Here is a 15,002-nt window from a genome sequence, read left to right as displayed (position 1 = left end):
AGCCTGATTTTGGATGTGTTTTAAAAATATTTTGAATAAAATATCATACTATCATATGTGTTATAATTGATAAACAACAACAGAATTTTTATGACTATATCAACTACATCTTCTCTCTTAAACTCCATATTTTTTTTGCTTCTTTGTTCAAATTACTTATGTAGAAAGTACTTTATTTACAACAACTTTATTAATAAAATTAAATAAGATCAACCTTGTTCCAATTAAATCAGCAAAGTGTTTTTATGTTTAAATTAAAATATAATTAAAAATGTTGAACATGATATTTCTTAACAAATTACATAAACACATGTGTGAAAAATAATGATACATTTCACCAATGCAAAATGAGAGAGTGCTTCAGCTGGAAGGTGGTGATAGTCTTCACCAATGAAGATGAGATGGAGAATTCAGCTGGCAGCGTCCTTTTTAGTTTGGGATTCACTAATGCGTGTGAATGTCCAGTAGAATAAGGAATTTAAAAAACTGTATCTGTTACGTGAAGTTACGAAAGTAAAGCAAAGTCATAATAACCACCAATAAAGTGGGTGAGTTTTAAAATTTAAATTTAAATTAAAATCTAATTATAGATATGTATCTACAAAATAGGAACATGTTACACTAAAAAAATAATTAAATATTATTTAAATCTGATTAAAGGCTGACTGAAGGCTGATTAATATTGTACAACTAGCATTTCCCTATCCATTTTGCCCAACAACTTTCCGAAGGCCTTTAGCAAAAAAGTATCCTTTTCAGATTTTGATTTTTAATTTTATAAGACTTATTTGTTCCGCTATCAATAATCGCTCTCTTAAGTTAATAGAATGTATTTATGTGGCACGTTAATTGACTAATTTGTCTTTTAAGTGTCAATTAGAATTGACAGATTTTTTGTTCGAAGTCTCATTGTCTTTTGAGATAATTATTAGGGCCGTTTAAAATTTTTTTTTTTTTTTTGTTATTTTTTTTATATACATTGGCTAAATTTATTGAATAAGAACTAAGAAATATTTGTAATTTTTTATATTTTTTTACTTATAAAAATTAAATAGAGAATATACAATATTAATAAGAATGACATTACTAATTGTTATCTGTTTTATCTATTTGTTATTAGTTATTTTAAAATGTTGAAATTTGAATTTTTGATGTTATATCTACATGGTTAATTGACATAATCATTCTCATTTATTGTATCTATTTTAGATAAAATATTATGTCAATTTTTTTATTATCTATTATAAAATAGAATATACACTTCTAATAATAATGAGTTGTGAATTATGATAATTAATTTAAATTGAGTATACCTACAACTTAACATAATCTTAATAATATAATATTTTAACAACTTTTTTAAACAATAAAAAGATTTTAAAAAAATATATCTTCTATTTAATTTTTATAAGTAAAAAAAATTAAAAATTACTAATATTTCTCAATTCTTACATAATAAATTTAGCCAACATATATGAAAAGGTAACAACAAAAAAAAATCTAAACAGTAAACATATTTCGTTAATAAAAAAAATATTAATAAAAAGACTAAGTAATACAAAAATAAAGATTAAAGGCCGAATTTTTCTTTTTTTCTTTGGTTAAAAACCTTGTTATCTTTTGGAGTAATTATAAGAAGGCGTTCTAAGAGTTTTTTCTCATGACGTATGTGATGAATGATAATTAAACCTTGCTATTTTATTGTTAAATATTTGGTCACGTAACAATGTTCACGCTTTTTCTTTAACCATTTTTTTACTTTTGGATTTAGAATTAGTTTGAGTAGAAGTGATGATAAATATATCATGTCTTGTTGCCATACATTAACCTTGAATAAATAGTCAAATTAGTTTTCAATAATTTATTTATTTTTTAAATTAGGTTCCAAAAATTTTTTTCAATCAAATTCATTTTTTAAAAATTTTAAGTTAGTTATTTTGGTCCTTCCGATGTTAACGGCGTCAAAATTTATTAATGTGACACTTTAAATGACACCATAACACACCTAGTAATCTTAATTGGCACTTAATATGATAAGTCTATGAAATTAAATCAAATCAACTCCAAATTGAGAAATTCTAATGCTTTAAGTTCTCCTTTCAATTAGATTTTAATTTTATCTAATTTTATAAACTTATTATGCTAATAATCAATTAAGACTTCTATGTCTGTGTTGTAGTATCACTTAACATTCCACATTAACAAATTTTGGCGACATCAACAAAAAAAAATGATAAAAAGACTAACGCAATTAAATTAAAAATCTTTGAAAGACGAATTTAATAAAAAAATCTTTTAAAAACTAATTTAGAGAATTAGTGATTTTTTAGAAGCGAATTTGACCATTTACCCTCTAACCTTGTTCCATTAATGCATTTTGATCGCTCATTCATTTTCAACACGGGGAAAAGAAGGAAAAAAGAGAAAAAAAGAAAAGGAAAGAATAAGAAGGATCCTATTCCAAATGAACAAAAATAAACTTACACCACCTACCCTCTATATATCCTAGTGAAAACCAAAGAAACCACAATATCCCCTTACACAACTTCAATAATCTCAAAATCTTGAACGACCCAAAATTGCACAAGTTTTCCCTCCAAAAGAAGTATTAATAGTACAATTGATTTGATGCTAGGAATTGTAGACCTGAAGCATCAGGGTTTTCAGGTATTTCCTTGCAGTAGTAGAGGATGAACTCAGCATAAGTTAGAAACAATCTTTGACATCACTATGAACTGGCATCCGAAGCAGCCTTTTTCTCCTTTTGCTTCTCCCTCTTCTTCTTGTTTCTTAATGCATTCTTGCTCATTGATCTGAATAAGTAAAAACTTTGCATTTAATATAAGTCATAATAACTAATAAGCAGGTAAAAGAAAATCTCTTACCCTGCAGGGCTGCTCTCTCCTATTCCAAGCAACTGAAAATACAAATCATTTGACATTATTAGAGACATTAACTTCAAAAAAAAAAAAAAATGAAACTCAACTAGAATTTAAGGGAAGATGCATAAATAAAAGCATATCGAATCATTTTGACCACTCTTCAAGTTTTAGCATACTTTATAGTTCATAAGTTATGCTATGAAAAATTATACTCACAATTAACAATTTAAAGCAGAAATAACAACAGCCGAGCAACTATATTGTGTATACCTCAGCCTGAACTGCAGCAGCGTTCTTGGCATGTGGTGGGCGATATGCGGCAGGCTTTTGTGCAGGGGGGTTCGTAGAAGAGAGTTTGTTAGAAGCCTGAGACGATTTTGGTCCTGGACCTGCAATAAAGTCTGTGATCTTCAAAAGAACTTGAGACATAACTAAATAACCAATTCAAGTCCTAACGATAAGCAGACAAACCTGATGGCTTTTTATCTTCGACTTTACCCAAATTGAGAGACTTGATTAATTCGGTGATGTCACCAAACTTATCTGCTGGCTCCGGTTTCCAGTCAGCCTAGTACAATTTGTAGAAAATTCAATGGTATATGTGAAAATGCAATACAAGAACCATTTAACTATAACAAGTTTGAGATACTACTGACCTGGAACAACTTGTCAAACATCTTTTTGAAGTACAGTGACCCATTGTAGTGAAAGATCTTGATCCTTAGAAAGAAGAGAGAAAAAATTAGATAGGTAAGAAATGTTTTCTTCTATAAATATGTTCCAAGACTAACCATCAATAAAGTGAGAACCAAGATATGACAATCGCCAAAACATTCACCATCGATTGCTCAGGTTAATGAAATATCACCTCATAAATGATGTTCAGATTAATCACTCATGATTAAAACAAGATCATGTGAAAGTAGCAATGTAGATGACATCATATGTTTGTGGCATGGTCCAGGTTCCTATTTATAACCCATCGGGCGAAATGAGTCAACCCATTATTTCGCGATTTATAAAGGTTGGGCTAAATGGCCAGGTCAGCCCGTCAGCAAGGTCTCATTAACAGTTAAGTATATAACATACCCATTGTCAACTTGGAGCCTTGGAGCTGTTGTCGCTGTCATGAAATAGCGCCCATCTGGAGACCATTCACTTGTCACAGACCATTCAGCCTTAGTTGCTGCAAGTTGTTTCTTATCTGCGTAATCCCAGAATACCTGGAACATAAGCATGAAAAACATATGAGATCCAGGCGAGAAGCATGTGTTATCTTTGAGCGTCTATCCTATGGGACTACAACAGATACATGCAAAAGTATAAATTTATTTCAATGATTTAAACAACAAAGTTAAGTCAGTACCAAAGAGCAACATAAGACAAAGATCAGCAATTTATTATCTTTAAAGTGATTAAAAGTCCTAACTTAGTTTTCTTTATTTAAAAGGAAAAGAAAAAGAAAGCAGGATACTAGTAATAGATAACAAAAACATATCTCTACCACCATATAGGAAAAAGAAATCATAATGATTAAATTATTCAGGATAACATACCATATCACCAGGCAAGTTGCCAAAGCCAGCCAAACATAAAACTACAGGCAAGAGGTCAAGGCCACAAAATCAGATACATTTAAATGTAGAAATTTGTAATGAGCCACTTCAAATTCCGAATTCATTCCCACAACCCACAAGGGCCTTTTAAGTTTTAGCCATATAAAAGATAGAGAAAGAGCATATAAAATAGATTCCATCAGCAAAGGATACATTTCCCTTTCGGGTTCCATCTAATGGTGTTATAAGGACCGGTTCCAAGCTCCAGCAGAGGATTGCACTTCTTGTCGAACAAAGTTGCTTTAGCAGGCATAACTATAAAAGGTTAAGGAAAAGTGAAGGATTCGAGAGATCTATAAAGAACCATCAAAGCTGATAAAATTAATGACGATACAAGATAATCATATCTAATATCTTTCAAATGCACAGATCATTAGGCATAAAAAATTATGAAGGAAACATCCAGCCATTTTGGTTCAGTAAAATATCTTATGCAAATAATATCAAGTGATGGGAACTTTAGTGTGCTTGGTTTACCTCCATACAATAGATATCATATAGAAAAGGATACAACCATATACTACAGCAAATTCCAAGCCAGAATATGACCACTGAGCATCGTGAACCGGACCCTCTTTAGCTGCCAAAATAAAGAAATGTTAGCTCTATGGAAATTATATAATCAATTATTATCAGTTCTTTTACTAACAATAAGAACATACAAAGAGGCACAAGCCCTTCATGCTTTCCATCTATTGTTAGATAGAATAACTTTGATTCCCCATAGTAACTCTGGTTAGTTTTGTCAACATCTGACTGCACCAGCACTAAAAGACCAGTAGAACCATGATTCCATTTAAGTTGGGTTGTTGAACATCGGAAAAAACTCCGTCGTGCAACAGCTTGACTTTGAGAAGCATTTCCACTAGGAAATATTTGTACACAGGCAGGAATTCCCTACAAGTTGAAAAACATCTTAGTTATTCACAGGGTGTAAACATGTACTAAAACCTTGTTTTAACCCTTATTAATATTTGCAAAGAAAGGAGACTACATATGTAACAAACCAAGAAAACAATTAACATTTTTTTGTTATACCACCAATATTCGACAAAATGATTTCATGCTGTTCACTAAGCAGAATTATTCAGTCCATCAAAGATACATCACTTCTTAATTTATCTCCCACCTACTTTTTGATTTTCTAAATTGAACCATTGAATGATTTCAATGGTTTCAATTTGGTCATTTCGTACACCCAGTGCGTTCAATCCCAAGACTAAACTAAAATGAGTTACATTATTATTCAAAATTCAATTGGGAAAATACAAATGAAACATTGTGAATTTTTTTTTTAAAATTCTTATTACTTTCAAATACCAAATCATTAGTTTATTCTGCGATAAGTTTATTTAAGTTATCTCCAACCACTTAATCAACTAAGCACCATAAATATCAAATATACAATACATGAATATTATTAATATCTTTATGAGAAAGTCTAGGGGACCAGCACTTTTATTAAAATCTGGCAAGCACTTAACCATCAAAAGAAAAGTGAGTAATCCCACACCATTGGATGTAATCTCACAACATTAAAAACACTAATGATAGCTAATTGATGGCTACAAATTACAAAACTTGCTGCACCCCCAGCACTCCTCAATTTTTATCAGTAGCATTGATTGGAACAAAGAGTTATGTACAGTACATAATTCTCAGATTCAATTTTTTCAGTAACCTATCCAGGAATATAGAACAAACTAAAATACACTATTTCAAGAATTTTGAGTTGGACAGAATGCTAAAATGACAATGATACCAATGTCACATTCATTTTTAAAAAACAAATAAAACTACTCGATCAGCATGGAATTGAGGGACACAAACCTTGGATTCTGGCACATATGCAGCTACATGAGACCCAGGTGCACTAGAAAGCTCAATGGCAGAAACTCCAGGAACTCTTAATCGATCAATGATCCCCTTAGAGAAATCCCTTGTGTCAAAAAACTGCACCTCATTAGTTGCCATCCGGCATGCAGTGGCCTCATTGGAGCTGAATTGAATAGCAGGCCTGTACAACAAGCATGGTGATAGTTAAACACAAGATGTTATCAGAACATTAGTGAATTAATAAACCGTGCCATATTTCCCAATTATTAACTTCTCCGACAACAACAACTACAACAAAATCCACTAGTTGGGTTCAGCTACATAAATCAAACAACACTATTGTGCCTTGCTGAAGTAAGGTATTTCATACTTAAATCTCTTCTGACCTCTTCATTCAGAGTCTTTTTTAGATATTCCTCTACCCATGCTCACTGGTCTATATTCTATCTAATCAATCCTGGCCAGATGCCCCGATTATTATCAGCTCCAAAATGGAGAATAATATTGGTCAGGCAAATTATCTTGTTCTCATTATTCATGAATTACACATACCAAGTTGTTTTTGTCAGGTTCTTTTGGGAGTGTTGATAAACAGGATCACCGTTCTCCGTTTTCCACAGCATGACATTCTTCTCTTGTGGTGTCGAAGGTTTTTGAAATGTTTGCAAAAAGGTTCCACAAGGGGACAGGATAGCAGAAGTGACGTTTGGGACTTCAAAAGACCTAATCTCTTTGGCACTCTTGCAGTCATATATGCTAATCACTGAGTTGGATTTCGTCACCATGAGTCTCGATCCATCATCGCTGAATTTCGCATTCACGCAGCTAACTTTCTCAAGCTTGACACCAGGTTGACCATTGGCAAATGGGGGTCCAGTCCAGATTGATAACTCTTCGGGTGTTCGAACTGTGATCGAGGCAAAGTAGTAGTAGTAATAGTAGTAAAAACTAACTACAACAAATATAATAAGGAATTGATAACAACAGCAAGCAAGAATGAACAAGCATACATAGCTGAGAAAAATCAGAAAGCTATTGTAGTTGATACCTAATATCTCCAAAGCCGGTGATTGGTCAGTTGATGCCATTAGAAGCTGCAGAGAGAATGCTGAAAATGAAAGTAAAGGGAAAAAATGGTGCGTCTTATTAGATTATGATTTCATATGACATAGATAAAAAAAATAAAATCAAGATTGCATTTCAAATGCACTGGCATTAACAACCTCATGATTAGTTGAATTCAATTGAGTGTTATACCTTAGTTTGATGCAGCAGAAAACAATAAAGACTACTTACTTAACATTGCACTATTTATGCATACTAAGAAACAATAACAGAAAGAGAAAGTTGAATGTCACACCTTTAACTATGGCAGCTGAATTGAAGCGGAATTGAATTCAATCATTCGTTTGAACTGAACGACGGAGTATTGGGTTTTCCGTTTCCGTTTCTACTTTGAGGAAAGATTAGAACTGAACAACTTATTTGTGATATGATGCTTAAATTGGTTTTATTTAGATTTGGGGGATCATGCCTGCGGCGGCGATTTTGGAACAAGGATGGAGATTCTATAATTATAAGGACATCATTTTTTATTATTTTCTAAAACTATACTAATAGTGATCAATTTTTTTATTATTTAAAACCAAATAGCCTTTAATCTCTATCAAATTTTAGTTATCAAATAATTTTTTAACTAGAGATAAATTGTATTTGTTTATGTGGAAAGACTAATATAAATATTTTATATTAAATACTTATAAAAATTAATTTGGATAAATGTATTAGTTTTAACAAAAGAATATGCATGCATATTAATAAAATTTAAGACTCTTGGGATAATTAAAATAATTGAGGAATTAACTAATTATGTTATGTGTCTAACTAAAAAATAATAAGAAATTGGCTTGAAATATTTGAGTAAAAGTAAATTTTGCTCCTCTCACACACACATTTTTTTTCCTCTTTCCTCTAAAAGTAAACAACATATTTTTAATTTATATTAAATAATTATTATTGTGATAAAAATAATTAGGTGGATATCTATTTATGATGGATAGTTGAGTATTCTCAAGAATACATTTAAGGTCTGTTTGGGTAGGTTTATAAGTTATTTTTTTTTTTTTACTTTTAACTTATGAAAATGTATAGTATTAATGTCTGGTATAATTTTTAAAACCAAATTGTAACTTTCTAAAAAACTATTTTAGTGCTTATAGAAAAGTTTGAAAAAATGACTTCTCTCATAATAAAAAGTTTTTTATCATTCTTCTCTTAAAATAAGCACTTTTAAAACTAAAAAACTAAACACAAAATAACTTATTTATAAGTTACTTTTAATATAAATATTTATTGTTTAACCTATTTTTTCAAAAAGAGATTAATTAAGCTGTTTATCCAAATTGGACCTTAATAGGGTTTGAAAAAGTAACCTTATGTATGTATATAAATAGAAGCTTAGACGAGACACAACAATATAAATAAAAAGCACTTTTCTCTCTTTCTCTCTTCATATACTACTAATACAATATTAATATATTATCATTATAAGATAATAGTATTGGTGAATATTAATATTAGTGTCTTCTATTTATACTTTGTTATTTTTATTTTATTATCTCTTCCTTATTTATTTATTTATTTATTTATTTTATAACACGTTATCAGTACGAGACTCTGATCAAATTTTAGGAAGACTTATGTAACAAATTTTTATTATGTCGAAACTCTCTCATCTTGAATTTATTGCTCCTGATATATCTAGAAACAACTACTTATCATGGATACTAGATGCTGAAATCCATCTTGATTCAATGGATCTTGGAGATACCATTAAGACTGAAAATAATGCATCATAGAAGGATAAAACCAAAGTCATGATCTTCCTTCATCATCACCTTGACGAAGGATTGAAAAATGAATATCTCACATTAAAAGATTCTGCAGATCTGTAGAAAAACCTTGAAAAAATGTATAATCATCAAAAGATAGTGATACTTTCTCAAGCTTGGTTTGAATGGACACACTTGCGTTTATAGGATTTTAAAATGAATATAATTTAGCAATATTTCGAATCACCTCATGAATAAAATTATGTGGGGAAAAGATAATTGATAATGATATATTAGAAAAAAATTTCTCGACCTTCCATGCCTCGAATGTGCTCCTGCAGTAGCAATATCAAGAAAAAAGATTTAAAAAATATTTTGAATTAATTTCTTGCCTTATTAATGAACGCAATAATGAGTTGCTTTTTAAAAAATCATGAAGCGCGCCCAGGTGGTGCCACCCCATTTCTTAAAGCAAATGCGGCAAATCATAACTCTAGAAGAGGTAAATGACAAGATTTTGGCAATAAGAAAAATTATGGAAGGAAGAAAAATTATGTTCACAAGAAAACATTCTCACCAGAAGTGGGATAAATAAAGAAACAATAGGCAAAATAAATCAACAGAGGATAAATATTTCCGTTGTGGTGGAAAGGGCCATTAGTTGCGTACCTATCGTATCTCAAGACACCTAATCAATCTTTATCAACCATCTTTTAAAAATTACAACAAAGAAAATGAGACGAATTTTCAAATGATGCTGCTGAAAATTACATCACTCATTATGATGTATCTGATTTCTTTGAAGATCTTGAAAGAAATATTGACCATTTGATAAATGATGGAAAAGTTCAATATGTAGGTTTGTTAAGTACTCATGTAAACAAATAATGTAAAAAATTTTTTGTTAAGTTTTATTTTCAATGTATTTAAATTTCAAGTGTGATGTATGTATATAAATAATGTTTAATAAAATATTTATGTTTATGAATTTCAAAATTACTATATGTGCCAAGTTCTAAAATAATAATAATAATAATAAAAAAATTTTGTATATGATACTATGTACAGTACTTCTTAGAAAAACAATCAAGAAAATAATTTTATTGTGCATATACGTTTACTCATTTTATTATTATTATTTATCTTTGAAGAAAATAGCAAGGATATATAATGAAGATATTTTTCTTGTGGATAGTGCAAGTTCGCACACCATTCTCAAAAGTAAAATATATTTTACTCATCTTGTGTCAAAAGAAGAATATATTAATACTATTATTGGCTAAGACAATGTGATAGAAGGCTCCGGAAGAGCTATAATTTTGTTTTCCAAAAGAACAAAATTTATAATAAATAATGCATTATTTTCTACTAAGTCTCTAAGGAACTTGTTGAGTTTTAAAGGTATTCGCCAAAATAGATATCATATTGAAACAATGAATGAGGAAAATCATGAGTACTTATGTATCACAACTCATGATTCAAATAAAAAGGTTATATTAGAAAAGTTACTCTCACTTTCATCTGGGTTATACTAAAATTTGTGTAATTGAATCACATGCCATAATTGATTAGGTCATCTGGGAACAACCATGATACAGAGAATTATTGAAAATTCCCACGGACATTCACTAAAGAACAAGAAAATTCTTAAATCTAGTGAATTTTGTTATGCTGTATGTTCTCGAGGAAAGCTAATTTTAAAGTCATCACCAGTAAAGATTGGATTTGAGTCCCCTAAATTCCTAGAAAAGATTCAAGGCGATATATGTGGACCTATTCATCCACCATATGTGGACCTATTCATCCACCATTACTTTTGAGAATGGTGTGCGAACTTGCACTATTCGCAAGACAAACATCTTTACTATATGTCCTTGCCATTTTCTTCAAAGACAAATAATAATAATAAAATGAGTAAACCTATATGCGCAGTAAAATTATTTTCTTGATTGTTTTTTTAAAAAGTACTGTACATAGTATCATATACTAAAAAAAATTTATTATTATTATTTTAGAACTTGTCACATATAGTAATTTTGAAATTCATAAATATAAATATTTTATTAAACATTATTTATATTAATCATACTTAAAATTTAAATACATTGAAAATAAAATTTAACAAAAATTTTTTTACATTATTTATTTACAGGAGTATTTAACAAACCCACATATTAAATTTTTTCATCATTTATCAAATGGTTAATATTTCCTTCAAGATCCTCAAAGAAATCAGATATATAATAATGAGTGGTGTAATTTTCAACAGCATTATTTGAAACAAAATTCGTCTCATTTTCTTTGTCGTCTTTTTTCAAAGATGCTTGATAAAGATAAACTAGGTGCCTTGGGGTATTACAGGTACGCGGCCAATGACCCTTTCCACCACAATGAAAATATTTATCCTCTATTGATTTATTTTGTCCATTATTTTTTCTTTATCCCACTTCTGATGAGATCCTTTCTTGTGAACATAATTTTTCTTCCTTCCATAATTTTTTTTAATGCCAAAACCTTGTCATTTACCTTTTCCGGGATTATGATTTGATGCATTTGCTTTAGGAAATGGGGCGGTGCCAGTTGGGCGCGCTTCGTGATTTTTTAAAAGCAACTCATTGTGCGTTCAGCAACAAGAAGGCAAGAAATTAACTCAGAATATTTTTTAAATTCTTTTTCTCGATACTGCTACTGTAGGAGCACATTTGAGGCATCTTTTAGATATTTTATGGTCCTAATAGACGCATATTTGAGATAGTCACATGTGTGCTTATTGTCTTCTCGCAACCTGGCCTTTGTGAGATTACTTGCTCAAATTATTCGATTAAAAGCACAGTATCCAAAAAATCTAATCAAAGCAATTCATCTTAATCATGCTGGTGAATTTACTTTCCAAGCCTTTGATGCTTATTGTATGGCTAACGGAATAAGCGTTGAACACCAAGTAGCTTATGTTCACACACAAAATGGGTTAGCAGAATCACTTATTAAACGCCTCCAATTAATTGCTAGACCCTTACTTATGAGAATAAATTTTCCAACCTCGGTTTGGGGGCATGCTATTTTACATGCTGCGACACTTATTTATTTGAGGCCAGCAAGTTACTATCAGTTCTCTCCTATGCAATTAGCTTTTGACCAGCAGCCAAATATTTTTCATTTAAAAATATTTAGGTGTGTGATATATGTTTTCATTGCATCACATTCTTGCAATAAAATAGGATCCCAAAGAAAATTGGAGATATATGTTGGATATGATTATCCCTTTATATTGAAGTATCTTGAGATACAAACTAGAGATGTATTTAAAACCCGATTTGTAAATTGTCATTTTGATAAATTAAAATTTCCAACATTAGGGGGGAGAGAATAAGCTTCCTGAAAAGGAACTTAATTGGAATGCATCATCCTTGATGTATTTATATTTTCAATCAGCGCAATGTAAACTAGAAATTCAAAAGATTATACATTTGCAAAGAATAGCAAATGAATTGCTTGATGCATTTTTTGATACGAAAAGGATAACTAAATCCTATATACCAGTTGAAAATGCTTCAATTTGAATTGATATCCTAGTCGGACAAATGACCACTGAAATAAATTCACGCCAGAAGCGTGGTAGACCTGTCGGTTCCAAAGACAAAAATCCTCGAAAAAAAAGAGGTAAATACTATTCCTGTTGAAAAAGATAAAGACATAGTAAAGGCACATGTAGTTGTCCAAAATTCTGATATAGCTTTGACGCCAGAAGACGTCCAAGTACCTGAAAATTGTAAAAATGACGAGATCTCGATAAATTATGTCTTTACAAGAGAAAAATAAGACCGAAATAAGACAATTGTAAATGAAATATTTGCATATAATGTGGCATTAAATATCATGTATGAAAGTAATGATCTTGAGTCAAGAACAGTCAAAAAATATCGACAAAGAAATGATTGGCCAAAATGGGAAGAAGCTATGAAGGCTGAATTAAACTCACTTGCAAAGTATAAAGTCTTTGAATTTGTAGTCTGTACACCAGAAGATGTAAAACCTATTGGATACAGATGGATATTTGTGAGAAAACGAAATGAAAAAATGAAGTTGTACGCTACAAAGCTCGACTTGTGGCACAAGGTTTTTCACAAAGGCCCGGTATAGATTATGAAGAAACATATTTTCCTGTAGTAGATGCAATAACATTGCGTTATTTGATCAGTTTATCTGCATACCATAAACTACATATGCATCTAATGGATGTGGTAACAGTCCACTTATATAGATCATTAGATCGTGATATCTATATGAAAATTCGTGAAGGATTAAAGATATCTAAACCATCCAATGAATATTCACAAGGGTTATACTCAGTCAAATTGTAAAGATCTTTATATGGTTTAAAGCAATCTGGACAAATGTGGTATAATCGTCTTACTGAGTATCTGGCCGAAAACAGATTCAAGAATGATGATATCTGTCTATGTGTTTTCATAAAGAAATCTGCATCTGGATTCAATTATAATTGCTATGTACATTGATGATTTAAATATCATTAGAACTTCTGAAGTGATTCCAACAATTATAAAATCTCTAAAAGAAGAGTTTGAGATGAAAGATCTTGAAAAGACTAAATTTTGTCTCGACCTATAGATCGAGCATACAAAAAATGGGATCTCTATTCATCAAACAGCATACACAGAAAAGATTTTGAAGAGATTTAATATGGATAAGTCACACCCATTAAGTACCCCAATAATCGTAAGGTCTTTGGATGTGGAAAATGATCAATTCCGTCCTAAAAAAGAAAATGAAGATATCCTTGGTCCTGAAGTACCATATCTCAGTGCCATTAGAGTACTAATGTATCTTGCTAATAATACACGACCTAACATATCATTTGCGGTGAATTTACTAGCAAGGTATAGTTCCTTTCCAACCAGAAGATATTGTAATGGAATCAAACAAATCTTTTGATATCTTCATAGAACGGTTGATATGGAATTGTTCTATCCGTATTGATCCAAATCACAATTAGTTGGCTATGTAGATGCTGGATACTTATCTGATTCACACAAAAAAAGATCTCAAACATGATACTTATTCACATATGATGGTACAGCTATATCATGGAGGTCCATGAAATAGACGATAACGGTAACCTCCTCTAAACATGCTAAAATATTAGCGATACATGAAGCAAGTCGCGAGTGTTTTTGGCTCAGGAGTTTGATCCAATGTATTCTGTCATCATGTAGACTGATTGATCATAAGATAGTTCCAACTGTCCTATTTGAAGATAATACAGCATGCATTACTCAACTTAGGGGTGGATACATCAAATGTGATAGAACAAATCATATTTCTCCCAAATTCTTCTTCACTCATGATCTTCAAAATCAATGAACAATTGATATCCAACGAATCTGCTCAAGTGATAATTTGGCAGACTTATTTACAAAGTCACTTCCAAAATACTCCTTTGAAAAATTGATAGATCAGATTGGGATGCACAAATTTCGAGATATTAAATGATGTCGACAAGAGGGAGAGACTGTACTCTTTTTTTCTTGGTCAGATTTTTTTCTCATTGGGTTTTTCTTGACAAGGTTTTTAATGAGGCAGTCTCCATCAAATGATATTGTACTCTTTTTTCTTCACTAAAGTTTTTTCCATTGAATTTTTCTTTAGTAAGGTTTTAATGAGACATATTCCTAAATAGATATCTAAGGGAGAGTGTTGTGATAAGAATAATTAGGTGGATGCCCATTTATGATGTGTGGTTGAGTATTCTAAAAAAAAAAAATACATTTAATAGGGTTTGAAAAATTATCCTTATGTATGTATATAAATATAGGCTT

The 15,002-nt window shown here is 30.6% G+C and overlaps 1 protein-coding gene across 1 annotated transcript; it reads right to left on the bottom strand.

Moving 5' to 3' along the window:
• Positions 1-2,350: 2,350 nt before the first annotated feature.
• LOC107623246 (Eukaryotic translation initiation factor eIF2A family protein) lies at positions 2,351-7,946 on the bottom strand. Its single transcript, XM_016325434.3, has 14 exons — positions 7,695-7,946; positions 7,383-7,442; positions 6,887-7,241; positions 6,329-6,515; positions 5,161-5,395; positions 5,010-5,078; positions 4,652-4,753; positions 4,439-4,479; positions 3,972-4,105; positions 3,539-3,602; positions 3,354-3,450; positions 3,153-3,271; positions 2,886-2,917; positions 2,351-2,813 (listed from the first exon to the last, which is right to left on the bottom strand). The coding sequence occupies exons 2-14, from the start codon at positions 7,420-7,422 to the stop codon at positions 2,729-2,731; spliced, it is 1,560 nt and encodes a 519-aa protein (XP_016180920.1). The 5' UTR covers positions 7,423-7,442; positions 7,695-7,946; the 3' UTR covers positions 2,351-2,728.
• Between the last annotated feature and the right edge of the window lie 7,056 nt (positions 7,947-15,002).

This window comes from Arachis ipaensis, chromosome B10 (assembly GCF_059453495.1).
Source record: "Arachis ipaensis isolate K30076 ecotype BB chromosome B10, ASM5945349v1, whole genome shotgun sequence".
Lineage (NCBI taxonomy): Eukaryota > Viridiplantae > Streptophyta > Magnoliopsida > Fabales > Fabaceae > Arachis > Arachis ipaensis.
The sequence above is the reverse complement of the archived record's forward strand: the minus strand, read 5'-3'. Positions and strand labels throughout refer to the sequence as shown.

Coding starts and splice junctions, on each gene's coding strand:
- LOC107623246 (XM_016325434.3), bottom strand. CDS start 7,422: ATGGCATCAACTGACCAATCACCGGCTTTGGAGATATTAG. Junction 4,480..4,651: donor ATGGAACCCGAAAGGGAAAT/GTATCCTTTGCT, acceptor TCTTGCCTGTAG/TTTTATGTTTGGCTGGCTTT. Junction 3,603..3,971: donor AGGCTCCAAGTTGACAATGG/GTATGTTATATA, acceptor CTTCTTTCTAAG/GATCAAGATCTTTCACTACA.